General features: G+C 51.3%; 1 protein-coding gene across 2 annotated transcripts in view; it reads right to left on the bottom strand.

The window, feature by feature from the left end:
- The window catches only part of ARHGEF18 (Rho/Rac guanine nucleotide exchange factor 18), a gene marked incomplete at its 5' end in the record, with an annotated part of 95750 nt that extends 81011 nt beyond the window's left edge, over positions 1-14739 (bottom strand). The window contains one exon of one of the 2 annotated variants that reach the window (XM_082651753.1): positions 14682-14739. In XM_082651753.1, the coding sequence (XP_082507879.1) occupies positions 14682-14739 (58 nt within the window). Of the gene's footprint in view, positions 1-5892; positions 5969-14681 lie in introns of those variants that run through there. The other variant, XM_082651754.1, reaches the window with a different exon arrangement.
- Positions 14740-17597: the final 2858 nt, after the last annotated feature.

Genomic DNA, 17597 nt, shown 5'->3' on the forward strand with positions numbered 1-17597 from the left:
CTCAGTTCCCTGATCAGGGATGGAACCCAGACCTGGCAGTGAAAGCGAAAGCACCAAGTCCTAACCACCGAACCGCCAGGGAATTCCCATCGCTGCGAATATTCTAGAAACCATCACTACTTTCCCAGCTACTCTCCCAACCTGGTTGAGGGCCTCTGTTCCGCTGCCCTCATTCAACCTTGCATCTCCCGTGAGGCAGCTTCCATGACTCAGGGAAATATAGGACACGACAAGCGGGCTGTGAAGGACGAGAAAAGCCAGATGCGGGGTTGGGTCCTGGAGGCTGATGGGAGCTTAGAAGGGAAGGGGAAGCCGCCTGGAGGAGCCATCCCGTCCCTCAGCCGAGGCCCCAGGGGGCCTCAGGAGAGGATGAAGGGTCTGTCTGCTTCCCTGGGCAGGGACCTCACAGAGGCCTGAGGCCTCCTGCAGCCTGTAGAGGCCAGAGGCAGAACCTTATGCCTTGCATCTGTGACCCTCAGAGTCTGGGATCCAAAGGTTAAAGGTGAGAGTCCAGGCCTGAGTTTATTCTTTGCATGGAAGCTTCTGACCCAGGAACAGGCCGGGCTTGACCCTGATGACAGGCTCCATTCTGATCTCAGTGTCACACGTTGAGCCTCAAACTTTGTGTCACAGACTGAGCCCCTACCCCAGTGTCATAGACTGAACCTCAACCTGATGTCACGGATGGAGCCCTGACTTTGGTGTAATGTACTGACTCCTGATCCTGGTGTCATGGACTGAGCCCTGATCCTGGTGTCATGGACTGAGTCCTGATCCTGGTGTCATGGACTGAGTCCTGATCCTGGTGTCATGGACTGAGCCCTGATCCTGGTGTCATGGACTGAGCCCTGATCCTGATGTCATGGACTGAGTCCTGATCCTGGTGTCATGGACTGACTCCTGATCCTGGTGTCATGGACTGACTCCTGATCCTGGTGTCATGGACTGAGCCCTGATCCTGGTGTCATGGGTTGAGCCCTGATCCTGGTGTCATGGACTGAGTCCTGATCCTGGTGTCATGGACTGACTCCTGATCCTGGTGTCTTGGACTGAGCCCTGATCCTGGTGTCATGGACTGACTCCTGATCCTGGTGTCATGGACTGACTCCTGATCCTGGTGTCATGGACTGAGCCCTGATCCTGGTGTCATGGACTGAGCCCTGATCCTGGTGTCATGGACTGAGCCCTGATCCTGGTGTCATGGACTGAGCCCTGATCCTGATGTCATGGACTGAGTCCTGATCCTGATGTCATGGACTGAGTCCTGATCCTGGTGTCATGGACTGACTCCTGATCCTGGTGTCATGGACTGACTCCTGATCCTGGTGTCATGGACTGAGCCCTGATCCTGATGTCATGGACTGAGCCCTGATCCTGGTGTCATGGACTGAGCCCTGATCCTGGTGTCATGGACTGAGCCCTGATCCTGGTGTCATAGACTGAGCCCTGATCCTGGTATCATGGACTGAGTCCTGATCCTGGTGTCATAGACTGAGCCCTGATCCTGGTGTCATGGACTGACTCCTGATCCTGGTGTCATGGACTGAGCCCTGATCCTGGTGTCATGGACTGAGTCCTGATCCTGGTGTCATGGACTGAGCCCTGATCCTGGTGTCATGGACTGAGCCCTGATCCTGGTGTCATGGATTGACTCCTGATCCTGGTGTCATGGACTGAGACCTGATCCTGGTGTCATAGACTGAGCCCTGATCCTGGTGTCATGGACTGAGCCCTGATCCTGGTGTCATGGACTGACTCCTGATCCTGGTGTCATGGACTGAGCCCTGATCCTGGTATCATGGACTGAGTCCTGATCCTGGTGTCATAGACTGAGCCCTGATCCTGGTGTCATGGACTGACTCCTGATCCTGGTGTCATGGACTGAGCCCTGATCCTGGTGTCATGGACTGAGCCCTGATCCTGGTGTCATGGACTGAGCCCTGATCCTGGTGTCATGGACTGAGCCCTGATCCTGGTGTCATGGATTGACTCCTGATCCTGGTGTCATGGACTGAGCCCTGATCCTGGTGTCATGGACTGAGCCCTGATCCTGGTGTCATGGATTGACTCCTGATCCTGGTGTCATGGACTGAGCCCTGATCCTGGTGTCATAGACTGAGCCCTGATCCTGGTGTCATGGACTGAGCCCTGATCCTGGTGTCATGGACTGAGTCCTGATCCTGGTGTCATGGACTGAGTCCTGATCCTGGTGTCATAGACTGAGCCCTGATCCTGGTGTCATGGATTGACTCCTGATCCTGGTGTCATGGACTGAGCCCTGATCCTGGTGTCATAGACTGAGTTCCCATCCTAGAGCCACAATCTGAACCCCAACCCTCCCACCCGCGCTCCAATCTCAAGCTGTCAAGGCCAAACTCTTTGTTTTCCTTCCTCCTTCTGTGTCCCCATATCAGTGTCTTCCCAGTCTTCCCAGTGACCCTGCCAGAGACCCGGAGATGAGCCTTGCCTCCTTACTACCCCTCAGGACACCAAGCCCTGTCAATTTCACCTCCCCGACATTTCTCTACTCCATCCTCTTTTCTTTTTGCCTCTGCTACTATCTTAATGTCAGCCTCCATTATAGCTCTTCCTACACAACCACAACTCTTGTTGGGATTTTCCTGCACAAACAATAGCCAACCACAATTGGCTTCTTCTGTTGCAGTAGCTGGTATGTCTTCTTGGCATGACATTTCAGAGAGTCACCCCCCCTTCCTCTGGTCCTTACCCCTGGACTCCCCTTAGAATGACATTCGAGCCCTTTTCAGTCTACCCTCTCAACTCCCCACGCACACCTGAGCCCCTAACTCAGTATTCTCCTGTGTGCCCCTGTGCTGTTCCCACCACCCTTTTCCACTCTTCCTGCCTTGGCAGCCGAGGACTTTTTCTCTGATCCTCTGCAGACCGTCTTAGCCAGGGGACTTTGGATTTGTCTGCACCCCTTTTCTACTCCCTGTTGTACTTTAACTGGCTTACTTGTTCGCTTCTAGACCAGGAGTTTCCCAGGCCAAATCTGACTCAACACCTGATTTTGTAAATAAAGTTTTAGTAGCACACGGCCACACCCATTCGTGTCCGTATTGTCTGACTGCTTTCATGCTACAACTGCGGAGTTCAGTAGTTGTATCAGAGACCATATGACCTGCAAATCTGAAGACACTTACTCTCTGGCCTTTTACAGAAACGGTTTGCTGTCCCCCGCTCCAGATCGTGAGGCAAGTTCTGTATCCAACACACTTTTACACCCCCGAGTCCCAAGTGGTAACATCTTACATGTGTGGATCAGTTCCAATATGCCTTGCCTTGTGCTAAGCCTGTCGTGTTCTTTGCATTCTTCTATCCTCACAACAACCCTCTGAGTCCCCACATTATGGAAGGGGAAACTGGCTCAGAGAGACGTACTGACTCCTCCAAGGTCGTACTGGATTGGCAAGAGTCAGAGTTGGGATGTGAACCCAAGTATTTCTTGCTCCAAAGCAAGGGCTCACAACCACAGAGCTATCCTGTGGTGAGCAGATGAACGGATAGATGGGTGAATATATGGTTGGAGGGAAGCGTGGACGGTGGTATGGATGAATGAATGAATTGTCGAATAGATGGACGAGTGGTTGGATAGTTGGCTAGCTGGCTGCCTGGCTGAAGGGAACGTTGTCTGGCTGGGTGGTTGGATGAATGGATGGTTAAATAAATGGATGGATGGGTGGTTAGATGGATGGATGAGTAGATACTTAGATGGATGAATAGTTGGGTGGTTAGACGGATGGATGGGTGGATGGATGGATGCATGGATACGTGGATGCATGGATGGATAGTTGACTGTCTGTCTGGTTGAACGGATGAATGGGTAGGTGGTTGGATGGATGGACGAGTAGATGGTTAGAAGGACGAATGGATGGATGGATGTGTGCATGCAGGGATGGATGAATGGGTGGATAGCTGGGATAAGTGGTGTGTCAGTGTCCAGTGGCAGTGATGCATTACTTGGTATTCTGAGGGGATGAAGAGGGGAGAAACGTAGATAGAAAGAGGCAGAATTGTGGCAGAGAGGCCAGGCAAGAAGGACACCAAGTTGAGACACAGAACGCACACATTATATATACACTTATTATGTACCAGGGAATGAGTGAAAAAGTATGGCCGAAATGGGTAATTGAGCACCTGAGGGGAAGGGCCAGTGGGGCTCTGCCCCAGGGAACTTCCTGCAGGTCCCAACCCCCCTTCCATAGTCTTGTCTGCCTCTCCAAATCCACTCCATTATTTTCCCAGGAGGTTCCATCTGGTGCCCAGGCAGCCAGTTACAGAGGTTAAGAAGGGCACAGAAAGGCGAGAGAATGGAAGGACTCGGTGAGGGAGTCCCTCTCTGCGCCCCACCCCCATGCTGCTCGCTAAGGAGCCACCTCCCAGCCTGTATTCAAGTTCTAGGCAGCCTCTTCCCACAGCAGCCCCTGCAGCATCAGCCATAAAAGGGTTTAAGAGTTCCCACTGGTTCCCACAGCTCATCCCCAACCTGTCGGCCTATAAGTCACAGCTTCAACCTTCCCGGGCAGGGAGACGGGGGGGCTGGGCGGCCAAGAGTGGGTAGACCTTCGTAAGGATCTGGGTCCCAGGTGGGATCCGAGGCTGATACCCTAATTCTCTAACATTACCATCCACTGGTGGATTAAAAAACCCTCCCCAAGCCCTCCAGCTGCCCACACTGGTAGCTTTGTTCACTGGTCAGAACACACCACAGAGGTAGCCTCGAGACACACCTGGTTTCAAATCCTGGCTCCCTCAGCATGTACTTGCCGTGTGACCCTGAGATCATCAGTCCTCCGTTCTGAGCTGAACCTCACAAGGGCTCAGTAACTGGCAGCAATTCCCACCATTATGACTGCTCTTCCGTTGCATCTCAGTCCGCACGCCACCGTCTCCCTCCCCAGCCCCAGCCTCCAGGTCTCCCGATTCTCGATATTCCAGTCTCCTCCAGCACAGTGCCTGGCGCACGACAGGTCCTCAACCAGAGCGTACGTAATGAACAAGCTAACGAATCTTCTTATTGACTGCTCTCCTGCATGGAAACTCATTCGTGAACAAGTACCCGGCTTATGCAGGGGGTACAGGGGGCTCCTATCACACTATCCCCCGTGCCCCATGGCCTTGGACACCATCTGGCTATCTTCCAGGACTAAACTCCTGCCGAGATTTAAGAAATGCCTTTTTGCAAAAGCAATTCACCCAGACCTTGGGGGATATGATACAAGGGTCTCTCCAGCTGCCACGTAGTAAACTGAAGTCCTGGGGGGGATATGATACAAGGGTGATATGATACAAGGGTCTCTCCAGCTGCCACGTAGTAAACTGAAGTCCTGGGGGGGATATGATACAAGGGTGATATGATACAAGGGTCTCTCCAGCTGCCACGTAGTAAACTGAAGTCCTGGGACCCGGGGGCTACCAGCCAATGTGTGTGTGTGTGTGTGTGTGTATGTGTGTGTGTGTGTTCTAGGGAGGTGTCTACCAGAATTTCTGGAAGTCTCAAACCTCCTTCCTTTTGCTGCCTCTCTGAACCTCTGTCCTGCAGCCATCCTGGAACAACTCGCGTCAGGAGCCCCCAGGAAGCCACCAGGCTGCCCCGGTTCTAGGGTGGATTCTCCTTCTACAGATTTACCTCCCAAGACAAGATCCTGGCTGAGCCTGGGGACACGTTTCCTCCGAGACAAGAGGGACCCCACAAGTCTGTGATGTTCTGTTGGGGTCCCAGGGAACCAGAGATCATGAAATTTGGGGCTGGTTCAGGCAGACTCTGTGCCCCTGGGCTGAGGAAAGGCTTGGGGTGGGATGATTGGGCAGGTTGTCCAGGGAGCCCTGCCTGGGTGGCCGGTACCCACTGCTCACTGCCTGCCCCCTTACCTCTCTTGAAGGCCCACCGCTTCAGCCAGAGCTTGGAGAGGGCCGGCCAGGTGTGGTTGAGCGCTGAGCTAGCCATGGGGGCCGTGTGCGAGCATGTGAGTGAACAGCAGGATGAAGAAGGCGATCGGCTGGGAATATCTGCCAGGACGGGGCTGCCAGCAAGAGGGGCGGAGCCTGTCTGCAGGGGCTGCCAGATACATCAGCTGATGGGAGCTTGGGGCTGGGGCAGGGGGGGCCCCAGGGACTCCAGCCTTGGAGGAGGCCAAGTCCTTAGTACTAACCCCCACCTCCCCTGCCTTATAGGCTTTTCACCCTGGCTGGACAAGACATTCCCAGGAGGAGCTGAAGGATGCAGTGAGGGTTCCTCAGAAAACAAGTATAGACTGGGTCCTGAGGTGGACCTGGGTATGCGTGAATGTCTGAGTGTTTGTGTGTGTGTGTGTGTTTCATTGTCTCTGTGCTTTTGACAGTGTATTTGTGTGTTAGCACAGAGTGTGTGTTTTCAAGTCTTGAGTGTCAACTTGTCTATGGGGGGGGTGTGTATATAAGCGTTTTAGGGTTTTTTTTCCCGGTTTCATTGCGATATAATTGACATACAGCACCGTATAAGATGAAGGTGTACAGCATAATGACTTGACTTACATATATGGTGAAATGATTACTACAGTAAGTGGAGTTAACTTCCATCATCTCATACAGATACCAAAAAAAAAAAAAAAAAAAAGAGAAAATAATGTTTTCTTGTTGTTGTTCTGAGGAGAACTCTTAGGATTTACTGTCTTAGCGACTTTCAAACACACCATGCAGCAGTGTTAACTATAGTCACTATGCTGTACGTTACATCCCCAGGACTTATTTATCTTATAACTAGAAGTTGATACATTTTGACCCTCTTTATCCAATTCCCCCACCCTCACCCCCTGCCTCTGATAACCACAAATCTGATCTCTTTTTCTATGAGTTTGGTGGTGGTGTTTTTTTTTAATTTAATTAATTAATTAGTTTATTTATTTATTTTTGGCTGTGTTGGGTCTTCGTTGCTGTGCGGGGCTTTCTCTAGCGCTGAGCGGGGGCTATTCTTCATTGTGGTGCATGGGCTTCTCATTGCGGTGGCTTCTCTTGTTGCGGAGCATGGGCTGTAGGTGCGTGGGCTTCAGTAGTTGTGGCGCATGGGCTCAGTAGTTGTGGCTCGCGGACTCTAGAGTGCAGGCTCAGTAGTTGTGGCCCACGGGCTTGCTTGCTCCGTGGCATGTGGGATCTTCCCAGATCAGGGCTCGAACCCGTGTCCCCTGCATTGGCAGGTGGATTCTTAACCACTGTGCCACCAGGGAAGTCCCTGGTGGTGGTGTTTTCTTTTAGATTCCACATCTAAATGAGATCACACAGTATCTGTCTTTCTCTGTCTGACTTACTTCACTTAGCATAATGCCCTCAAAGTCTATCCATGTTGTTACAGATGGCAAGATTCCCCTCCTTTTTTTATGGCTGAATAATATTATCCTCGTAGTTTAAAAATCTCTGTGATCGTGTATGTGTGTGTGTGTGTGTGTGTGTGTGTGTGTGTGTGTGTGTGTATCTGAATGCCCATCAGTATCTGTGGGGTTGGGTCTACATGACTCATCTGGGACTTGGGGAGATCTGAATCCGGTATTTGTGGGGGTTTTTGTATCTGCCTGGGTTTCTTTGTGTCTACTTTTGTGTCTTTATCTCTGTGTGCATCTGTGTGGGTGCCAGCCAGCGCCTATCTGTACAAGTGCTGCCGCCTGGTGGTGGAAGCCTCCTTACTTGCATTTTCACTAATGCCTGAAAAATTCCTGGCTGTCCCTTCTCTTTTCAGTGACCTCTCATCCTCCACCCTCCCTTCTCAAAGGGTTAGCCACAAGTCTGTCTTTACCTATACATACCTACTCGACTCCATCATCCACTGAAGTCTTTTTTTTTTTTTTTTGCGGTACGCGGGCCTCTCACTGTTGTGGTCTCTCCCGTTGCGGAGCACAGGCTCCGGGCGCGCAGGCTCAGCGGCCATGGCTCACGGGCCCAGCCGCTCCGCGGCATGTGGGATCTTCCCGGACCGGGGCACGAACCCGTATCCCCTGCATCGGCAGGCGGACTCCCAACCACTGCGCCACCAGGGAAGCCCCACTGAAGTCTTATTTCCATCCCCTCCAGTCTTCTAGCTCTCTCTGGGGCTAAATCTAATGGGCACTTTTCAGTTTCCCCTTTACTGGACAAGTATGACCACTTTCTTCTTGAAATCCATTCCTCTCATGCCTTTTCTTCTTTTGTCTGCTCCTTCTCAGTATCCCTTCCTGACTCGGCTCCTCTTCCTTTCTCTGCCTGACCTTTAAACTCTGTGTTCCCAGGGCTCTGTCCTTAGCCACTTCATGGTCTCCCCACTGGCCTTGGTGACCCCATCTGCACCTCTCTCATCACTTCCGCCATCCTATTATGAGTAGGTGGCCTCCAACTCTTTCACTCACAAAAAGATATAAAAACACACACTCTATACACCAACACCATCCAATACACTTCCCAGTGCATGTAGACAATGGCAAACGTACACACGCAAATAGTCAGACATATGTTCACACACACACACACAATTATACACAAACAGCCACATACATACATAGAAATCCAGATACCAGCTCAGGGAGATTTAAAAACTCACCTCCTCTGCTGTGCTCCAGGGTTTAATTCCTCATCTCCCACCACATACTTTTCCCTGGACAGACTACAGATGCCTCTTGGATCTTCCAGACCTTTGGGTGGAGAGCAGATATGAGAACTTCAGGGAAATTAAAAGCAGTGAGAAGCCAGGAGGGACCTCCATCAAACTGACGACAACAAAGACAGGGACCCAGGAGCTCAGGAACAGAGAAACACAGTGAGTCAAGCACAGTTAGCAATGGAGGCTTGATAAAAGTCTTGTGTTAAAAATACAACAGGGATACCTGTTTCTAACGATGGCAGGCTACCTTACTGCAGATTCACCTTTCCACCAGGGTAAATCCAGCTAAAAAATCTGGATAAAATCAGAAGAAAAAAAAAAACACCCTCAATTTGAAGGCGTTGGCAGCCAAGGTTTGAGGTGTCAGAATCCTAGAGAAGTGAGGTAGACATAATGCAATGCTGGGTGTTTTTTTTTTTTCCCTTACAAGCGAATCGTTGATATAAATGCAGTTCTTTTTTTGTTTTTTGTGGTACGCAGGCCTCTCACCGCTGTGGCCTCTCCCGTTGCGGAGCACAGGCTCCGGACGCGCAGGCTCAGCGGCCATGGCTCACGGGCCCAGCCGCTCCGCGGCATGTGGGATCTTCCCAGACCGGGGCACGAACCCGTGTCCCCTGCATTGAGCAGGCGGACTCCCAACCACTGCGCCACCAGGGAAGCCCTAAATGCAGTTCTTAAGTGTGAAGCAGACCAGAAAGGGGCTGAGAAACTGAGTGTAGCTTCTGGCAATCTTCTGGGGCTGGAGAAATAGACATTGGAAGTCAGGGCTCACAAAGAGGAGAGGGCTGGGGTCACCAAAGACTATACCCTAGGAGCAAGGGGAGACCAGAAATGGACCAACCTTCACCCAGACCAAAATCCAGGTTCAAGTCAGCTTCATCCCTGATTAAAGTCACCTGCCTTTACTTTCACTACCTTCCAGAAGCAAAAAGTAAAACCTCTCTGGAGGGAAATAACACCACAAAGAACCACCAATGATATCTACAGTCTTTCATAAACATTATCAGGCATTCAATCAAGATTGAAGCACAACAGAAGATAGAATCTCGTGACCTAAAATCAGAAGAAAAACCGACAATAGCAACAGACCCACAGAAGATACAGATACTGCAGTGAAAAGTACAGCAGAATGTGACACAGGGATGGGTTGGTCTGGTGTAAAACATCACGGGGAAGAGATATTTCCAGGTACCCTCTCCACGGGCAGTATCAAGGGTACCCACTTAGTGGAAAGTTCTGATATATAGCCATCCCTCAGTACCTGCATGGGATTGGTTCCAGGACCTGCGGTGAATACCCAAATCCTCAGATCTTCAAGTCCCATCGCTGGCCCTCCGCATCTACGGATTCAACCAACCGCAGATCATAATCATAGCACGTGATCCGCAGTTAATTGAATCCACAGGTGCAGAACCTGTAGATACGGAGGGTTGACTATGTAGTGAGTAGACGTGGGAGGTGACTTCTACTGTGGTTAACCCCCCAATTTCTCTTATTTCATCAGGGCCAGAGTGGACCATGGTGTTGCTCGAGTACTAGGTTAGGAACCCGTGGTTCCCACCTTGAGCTGTCGAGCTGATTGTGATGTTGTGGGGAGGGGAGGAAGGCTGGGTGGATTTGCATGTGTGGGAGTCATTAGAGGCAGAGGGCCAAGTGACCTTGAATGTCTCAGGTTAAAGTGTTCTGATTTTACTGTGTGTCTGTGCCAGAAGGAGGCTCTGATGGCATTTACCACTTGGACTGCCTCCTCTAACCTGACGCTAGTTCCTGTGAGTTGTAAATAGCCCCTTGGCCTGCCAAAGGGTGGTCTTCTGGTCCTGGATGGTAATAGTAGAAAGAGCTGGTGGAGAGTTTGAATGGAGGTGCAAGGTATGGAATGTGTTCCATCTTTTTTCTTAAAGATTCTCTTTTTGATGTGGACAATTTTCTAATTTTTTAAAATTTTATTATTATTTCTTTTTTTTTTTTTTTTTTGTGGTACGTGGGCCTCTCACTGTTGTGGCCTCTCCTGTTGCGGAACACAGGCTCCAGACGCGCAGGCTCAGCGGCCATGGCTCACGGGCCCAGCCGCTCCGCGGCATGTGGGATCTTCCCGGACTGGGGCACGAACCCGTGTCCCCTGCATCGGCAGGCGGACTCTCAACCACTGTGCCACCAGGGAAGCCCTATTATTATTATTTTAAAATTTATTTTATTTATTTTTAACCGCCTTGGGTCTTCGTTACTGCGTGCGGGCTTTCTCTAGTTACGGCGAGCGAGGGCTACTCCTTGTTGTGGTGCGCGCACTTCTTATTGCAGTGGCTTCTCTTGTTGAGGAGCACGGGCTCTAGGTGTGTGGGCTTCAGTAGTTGTGGCGCACGGGCTTAGCTGCTCTGCGGCATGTGGGATCTTCCTGGACCAAGGATCAAACCCGTGTCCTCTGCGTTGGCAGGTGGACCGTTAACCACTGCACCACCAGGGAAGTCCCTGGACCATTTTTTTTTTTTTAAAGTCTTTATTGAATTTGCTACAATATTGCTTCTGTTCTATGTTTTTGGCTTTTTGGCCACGAGGTATGTGGGATCTCAGCTCCTGACCAGGGAATAGAACCCATACCCCCCCTGCATCGGAAGGCGAAGTCTTAACCACTAGACCACCAGGGAAGTCCCAGAATGTGTTCTATCTTTATAGAAGTATTTGCCATCTTGGCAAGGATAGCCTCCATATTGGTGAGGGCATCTGTCATCTTGGTGAGAGTCTCCGCCATTTTAGTGAGGTCTTTTACCATCTTGTTGATGGGGGCTGCCATCTTGGTAAGGGTACCCTTGGTAAGGGTACTCTCTTGACACAACGGTGTCCTGACCCCTAGAAAGGGCAGATTCCAGGGAAGCCTCCAGGACAGCGTCCCATGAATCCATTGATGAACCCAGCAGAGATTGGCTGAGGCAAGAAGAACCACCCAGCTGACCCAACAAGTCATGAGCTAAACAATTGGATGAAGGCAGTCAAAAGATACAAACTTCAGCTGTAAGATAAATCAGTACTACTAGGGATGTAACGTACAACATGATAAATATAATGAACACTGTTGTATGTTATACATGGAAGCTGTCAAGAGAGTAAATCCTAAGCATTCTCATCACAAAAAAATTATTTTTCTATTTCTTTTTTTTTTTTTTTTTTTTTTTGCGGTACGCGGGCCTCTCACTGTTGCGGCCTCTCCCGTTGCGGAGCACAGGCTCCAGACGCGCAGGCTCAGCGGCCATGGCTCACGGGCCCAGCCGCTCCGCGGCATGCGGGATCCTCCCGGACCGGGGCACAAACCCGTGTCCCCTGCATCGGCAGGCAGACTCCCAACCACTGCGCCACCAGAGAAGCCCCTTATTTTTCTATTTCTTTAACTTTGTATTTGTATGGGGCCAAGGCATCTTTGTTCACACAGTTGGGAAAACTCAAAGAGCTGGGGTTCCATGGGCATCTCTTTTCGTCTCTCTGTGGTCTTTTCTCATAGTCTCTTCTGCATGTCATCCTCAGGGAAGCCAGATTTCTCACTTGGAGGCTCAGGGCTCCCAAGCGGGGGGAGAGAGAGACAGAGAGAGAGAGAGAGAGAGAGAGAGAGAGAGATAGCCAGGTATAAGTGGCCTTGTCCTTTATGATCTCACATTGCTTCTGCTAGACTTTATTAGTTGAGGGACCCATGAAGGTCTGCCCAAGTCCAGGCACAAGGAACTCCACCTTGATTCCACCTCTTGATGTGGAGAGGAGAGATTCTGGAAGAGTGTGTGGGCCTGGAGTCCGTGTGGGCAGGTGTAGGGACAGGCTAAGAGGGTGGGTATGGGGAGGGGGTGCCAACTAGGGGGCCAGCTGTGGGGGTCATGCCAGTCTAAAGGCCAGGGATGAAGTAACAGCAACCCAAGCCAACATTTAACAAGAGCTTGTGTTGTGCCAGGCTCCAGTCCAACAGTTTTACATCAATAGCTCGTTTAGTCTTCTCAGCCACTCTACGGTGGGATGGTAGTAGTGACACTTCCATCACTCCCATTGTCCAAGTGAGGAAACCGAGACACAAGGAGGGTAAGTAACAAACATCTTAAACACAGCCTCTTCTCAAATCACCTCCATCCCCTCATTTGAGTGGAAATCAGCACCTTGTCCTGGATTCCCTCTTAGCCTGAACCCCATCGAGAGCCACCAAATGGTCCCCAAGTCCTGTCCCTGGTCCGCCTACTGCATCTGTATCCTTCTTGCCCTGACCTGGTCCAGCCACCTTCATCTCCTGAGAGGGTCTCCCTACCCCCAGTATATCCCCTTCCACCCAGTTGCTTCTCCATGGGGGTGTGGTCCCAAGGGCTCTTCTAAAATGAACCTCACTGCTGTGTTCCGATGCTTCTGTGGATGCTAAAACCCCACCCCTCTTGAGGAAGAGCCCACCTCAAGCAGAGTCCAAGGAGATGGTCGCCATGTTTTTTACAAGTCTACCCCACATACTTCATAGAGATTGAGACCCACCATTTGTCCCTCTTTCTAGGTGTGGCACAGAAAGTTCCTGAGGTTGCACACTTGTGGCATGGGCAGGGATTGCTCAGGGAAGCCAGGTTTGGGGACAGAGACAGAATAAGAGAGAACAGGCGAGGCTGACAATGTTTCAGAGCACCTACTGCATGCCAGGCACTGTGCCATGATTTCACATGCAAGGTCTACAACGACCTTTTTACAGAGGAACAAACGGAAGCCCAGAGTGGTGACAGTGGTGTCCTGACCAACACCCCTCCCTGGAATGTGAAACTTACATGTCAGAGACCTGCCCCAGACTATAACTGATGGGAAAAGGGGAGCTCCAGGGAGGATTTGAATTCACTGTTAAAGGCAAAGAAAGATTCGATTTTGTGATGGAGTTCCTCTGCCGTTTAAGTCAGTATTGAGTGCTGTGTCGGGGGCTGGGGGGCCAGGGCGCATGCGGGGAATGTCCCAGACTAGATACACTGATGGGTCTGCGGTTGACATTCCACTGGTGCTTCAAGGTCCAGTGAAAAGCCTGCCTCTGCCGGGAAGCCTTCCCACAGGGACTCCCTTGCGGTGGTGACCAGGGAGCTCAAAGGGGGCTGGGAGTAGGGACGGCATTCCCTTGGCTGTCACTGGTTGTCAAACCCTTTCCTTAGAACCGCGGGTGACCCAGCCAGTGGAATTCTCCGTGGACAGTCCACTCTCTTGAGTGCGGGCTTCAGGGCCTTCCCCGATGTGCCCCCTAGGCTAACCCCACCAGCTCCATCGTCCCTGGCCCCAGCCGTCCAGTCCAATTCACCCTCTCCTGGCTGTTCCTGGGCCACCCTCCCTGACCGCAGAGTGCCTGAAACCCGCCTGATGGCCTTGTTGGCACCCAGGGCAGGGAGGAAGCTGCAGGCCTGGGTGTGCCCTGCAGAAACCACAGCCTTCCCCACTCCACCTCGCCCCACCCCAGGCAGCCGGGGGAGTGAGACTCCCCTCGGTGGGCCACCGGGAGGGCTCCAACCAGCAGGGCTGCCCGGGGGGAGGGTCCTCCTTCTTGGATGAGCTTGGAAGATCAGGGTGAGGCTCTCCTCAGGACTGGCTCTCAGACCTCAGTCTTAAGCGGGAATTTGTTTTGAATGTCAAACTCCCCAGCGCCACGCTTCGGATTCTGTTTCAGGGAGGTCTGGGACCTCTCTCTTCACGCCAAATCTCTCGTTTGAGAAGCAAAGCGCCCCTGGCGACTCTGCCACGGGGAGCCTGATCCACCAACCCCCCCACCCCACCCCCCCACCATTCAGCCCCTGTCCCTTGTTCCCTGTGCAGACTTTGGTTACAAGGGGCTCCATCTTTCTGTCTGGCTTTGTTGCCCATCGTGGACCCCACCCCCCTGAGGTATAAGTTCTTGCGACCACAGACTTTTGCAGAAGGGCAAGCAGCCTCCCCCCGCCCACTCGGGAAGCAGGCTGACCGGAAGGTGGACAGAAATCCTGGATGGTCTGTCTGCGGCCCCTCAGGCCTCCCCCGCAGACCCCACTGCCGCTCTGCCCCCGTTGGTCCACCTGTCCCCCACTCCCCAGTGATGGTCACTCACCAGATGGAGCCTTGCCCTCACCGCTGTGGGTATCCAGCTTGGCTACAAGCTCCTGCATCCTCCAGGACCCATGGCTTGGGCTTTGAGCCTGGGCGGGGAGCATCTGTGGGCCAGAGCCCAGGGTAAACCGCAGGGTGACCCAACTCTGCCCTAACTTCCTCTTCCACAATCGCCACCTGCCTGGCTGGCTGACGCCTCCGCTCCCAGCCGGGGGCTGAGGCCGGGGTCTGCCTACAGCACAGGACTGGTTTTAGAAGAGGGAGCCCTCCTCTTTCGCCCAGACCTGTGCATGCAGGTGTCTCGAGGAGCTGGGGTAGGGGACGGGGCGGGGGGGGGGAGCCTCAGAACCCTCCCCCCACCCAGACAACTTCCTGCGGAACCAACTGCCGAAGAGGTACGGGGTGCTGGGGCCTCACCCGAGCACGTGGGTACACACACAGAGATGCACGGGGACACACCAGTCATGTGGATTCACGGAGACACAGGCACTCGTGCACACCCATGAACAGGCACTGGTGTGTGGGCACACACGAGGTTACATGGGGCACATGGGTCCCCATGGTGTGTTGTTAAAGGGTTACCAACCACCTCTCTTGACCACACACACAAAAAGAGCCATGATGTGAGCATTTGCAGATCCCTGTGGTGTAAATACTCCCATCATGGCTGATTTCAACTGCCAACCTGATGTTGTTTGGTGTGGGGTTACGAAGAGATGCTCAGACTTGCCTCCCGCACGCCCCTGGAGTGGGTACCCAGGCAAGTGGATTCTCTTGGAGAGACACGGGCCCCCAAACTCGCAGGTGCGTAGATAACTGTGGGTCTCGAAGACATGGGGGTGTGCAGACAGAGCGGTCTGCCTGCAGACACACCTGGGTGCGTGCAAGGCACACCTAGGCTCTTTTGCACTCAGAGACATGTGGGTGCATAGGCGCACACAACATAGTCATGGAGAGCCCGGAAACCACTCACGTGGGGACACACACCTGGATGCTGAGGCTAGAAGGAGCCTGTGACGGGACATGCGGGGCCAGCTGTCCTGGCTCACAGGAGCCTGTTCTTAAATGTTTAGGAATTTTGCCAGCAAGTCGTTAAAGACAGGCATCATAAAAATTTAATGATATGAATTTATGGTTAAATAAATTCTGTTCAGAACAAAAGTAATAACCACTTAAATCCATCACCTCGTACTTAATGCCACTGAACTGCACGCTTCAAAATGGTTAAAGTGGTACATTTTGTGTCACGCCGTTTTACTGCAATAAAATAAAAACTCATCACTTCCTAATTATTTTGCTACATTTTTCTCTTACTTATGCTCTCTCTTTTTTTTTTTAAACATCTATATTGGAGTATAATCGCTTTACAATGGTGTGTTAGTTTCTGCTGTACAACAAAGTGAGTCAGCTATATGTACACATATAACCCCATATCCCCTCCCTCTTGCATCTCCCTCCCACCCTCCCTATCCCACCCCTCTAGGTGGTCACAAAGCATGGAGCTGATCTCCCTGTGCTATGCGGCTGCTTCCCACTAGCTATCTGGTAGTGTTTATATGGCCATGCCACTCTCCCACTTCATCCCAGCTTACCCTTCCCCCTCCCTGTGTCCTCAAGTCCATTCTTTACATCTGCATCTTTATTCCTGTCCTGCCCCTAGGTTCTTCAGAACTTTTTTTTTTTTAAGATTCCATATATATGTGTTAGCATACAGTACTTGTTTTTCTCTTTCTGACTTAACTTCACTCTGTATGACAGACTCTAGGTCCATCCACCTCACTACAAATAACTCAGTTTTGTTTCTTTTATGGCTGAGTAATATTCCATTGTATATATGTACCACATCTTCTTTTTTTTAAACATCTTTATTGGAGAATAATTGCTTTACAATGGTGTGTTAGTTTCTGCTTTATAACAAAGTGAATCAGTTATACATATACATATGTGCCCATGTCTCCTCCCTCCCTCCCACCCTCCCTATCCCACCCCTCCAGGCGGTCACAAACCACCTAGCTGATCTCCCTGTGCTATGCGGCTACTTCCCACTAGCTATCTATTTTACGTTTGGTAGTGTATATATGTCCATGTCACTCTCTCACTTTGTCACAGCTTACCCTTCTCCCTCCCCATATCCTCAAGTCCATGCTCTAGTAGGTCTGTGTCTTATTCCTGTCTTGCCCCTAGGTTCTTCTTTTTTTTTTTGGTACGCGGGCCTCTCACTGTTGTGGCCTCTCCCATTGCGGAGCACAGGCTCCGGACGCGCAGGCTCCGCTTCCATGGCTTACAAGCCCAGCCGCTCTGTGGCATGTGGGATCCTCCCAGACCGCGGCACGAACCCGTGTCCCCTGCATCGGCAGGCGGACTCTCAACCACTGCGCCACCAGGGAAGCCCGCCCCTAGGTTCTTCATGACCTTTTTAAAATTTTTTCTTAGGTTCCATATATATGTGTTAGCATATGGTATTTGTTTTTCTCTTTCTGACTTACTTCACTCTGTATGACAGACTCTAGGTCTATCCACCTCACTACAAATAACTCAATTTTGTTTCTTTTTATGGCTGAGTAATATTACATTGTACATATGTACCACATCTTCTTCATCCATTCATCTGTCGATGGACACTTAGATTGCTTCCATGTCCTGGCTATTGTAAATAGAGCTGCAATGAACATTGTGGTACATGACTCTTTTTGAATTACGGTTTTCTCAGGGTATATTCCCAGTAGTGGGGTTACTGGGTCATATGGTAGTTCTATTTTTAGTTTTTTAAGGAACCTCCATACTGTTCTCCATAGTGGCTGTATCAATTTACATTCCCACCAACAGTGCAAGAAGGTTCCCTTTTCTCCATGCCCTCTCCAGCATTTATTGTTTGTAGATTTTTTGATGATGGCCATTCTGACCAGTGTGAGATGAT

This window comes from Grampus griseus (genome assembly GCF_964374135.1).
Source record: "Grampus griseus genome assembly, chromosome: 3".
NCBI lineage: Eukaryota > Metazoa > Chordata > Mammalia > Artiodactyla > Delphinidae > Grampus > Grampus griseus.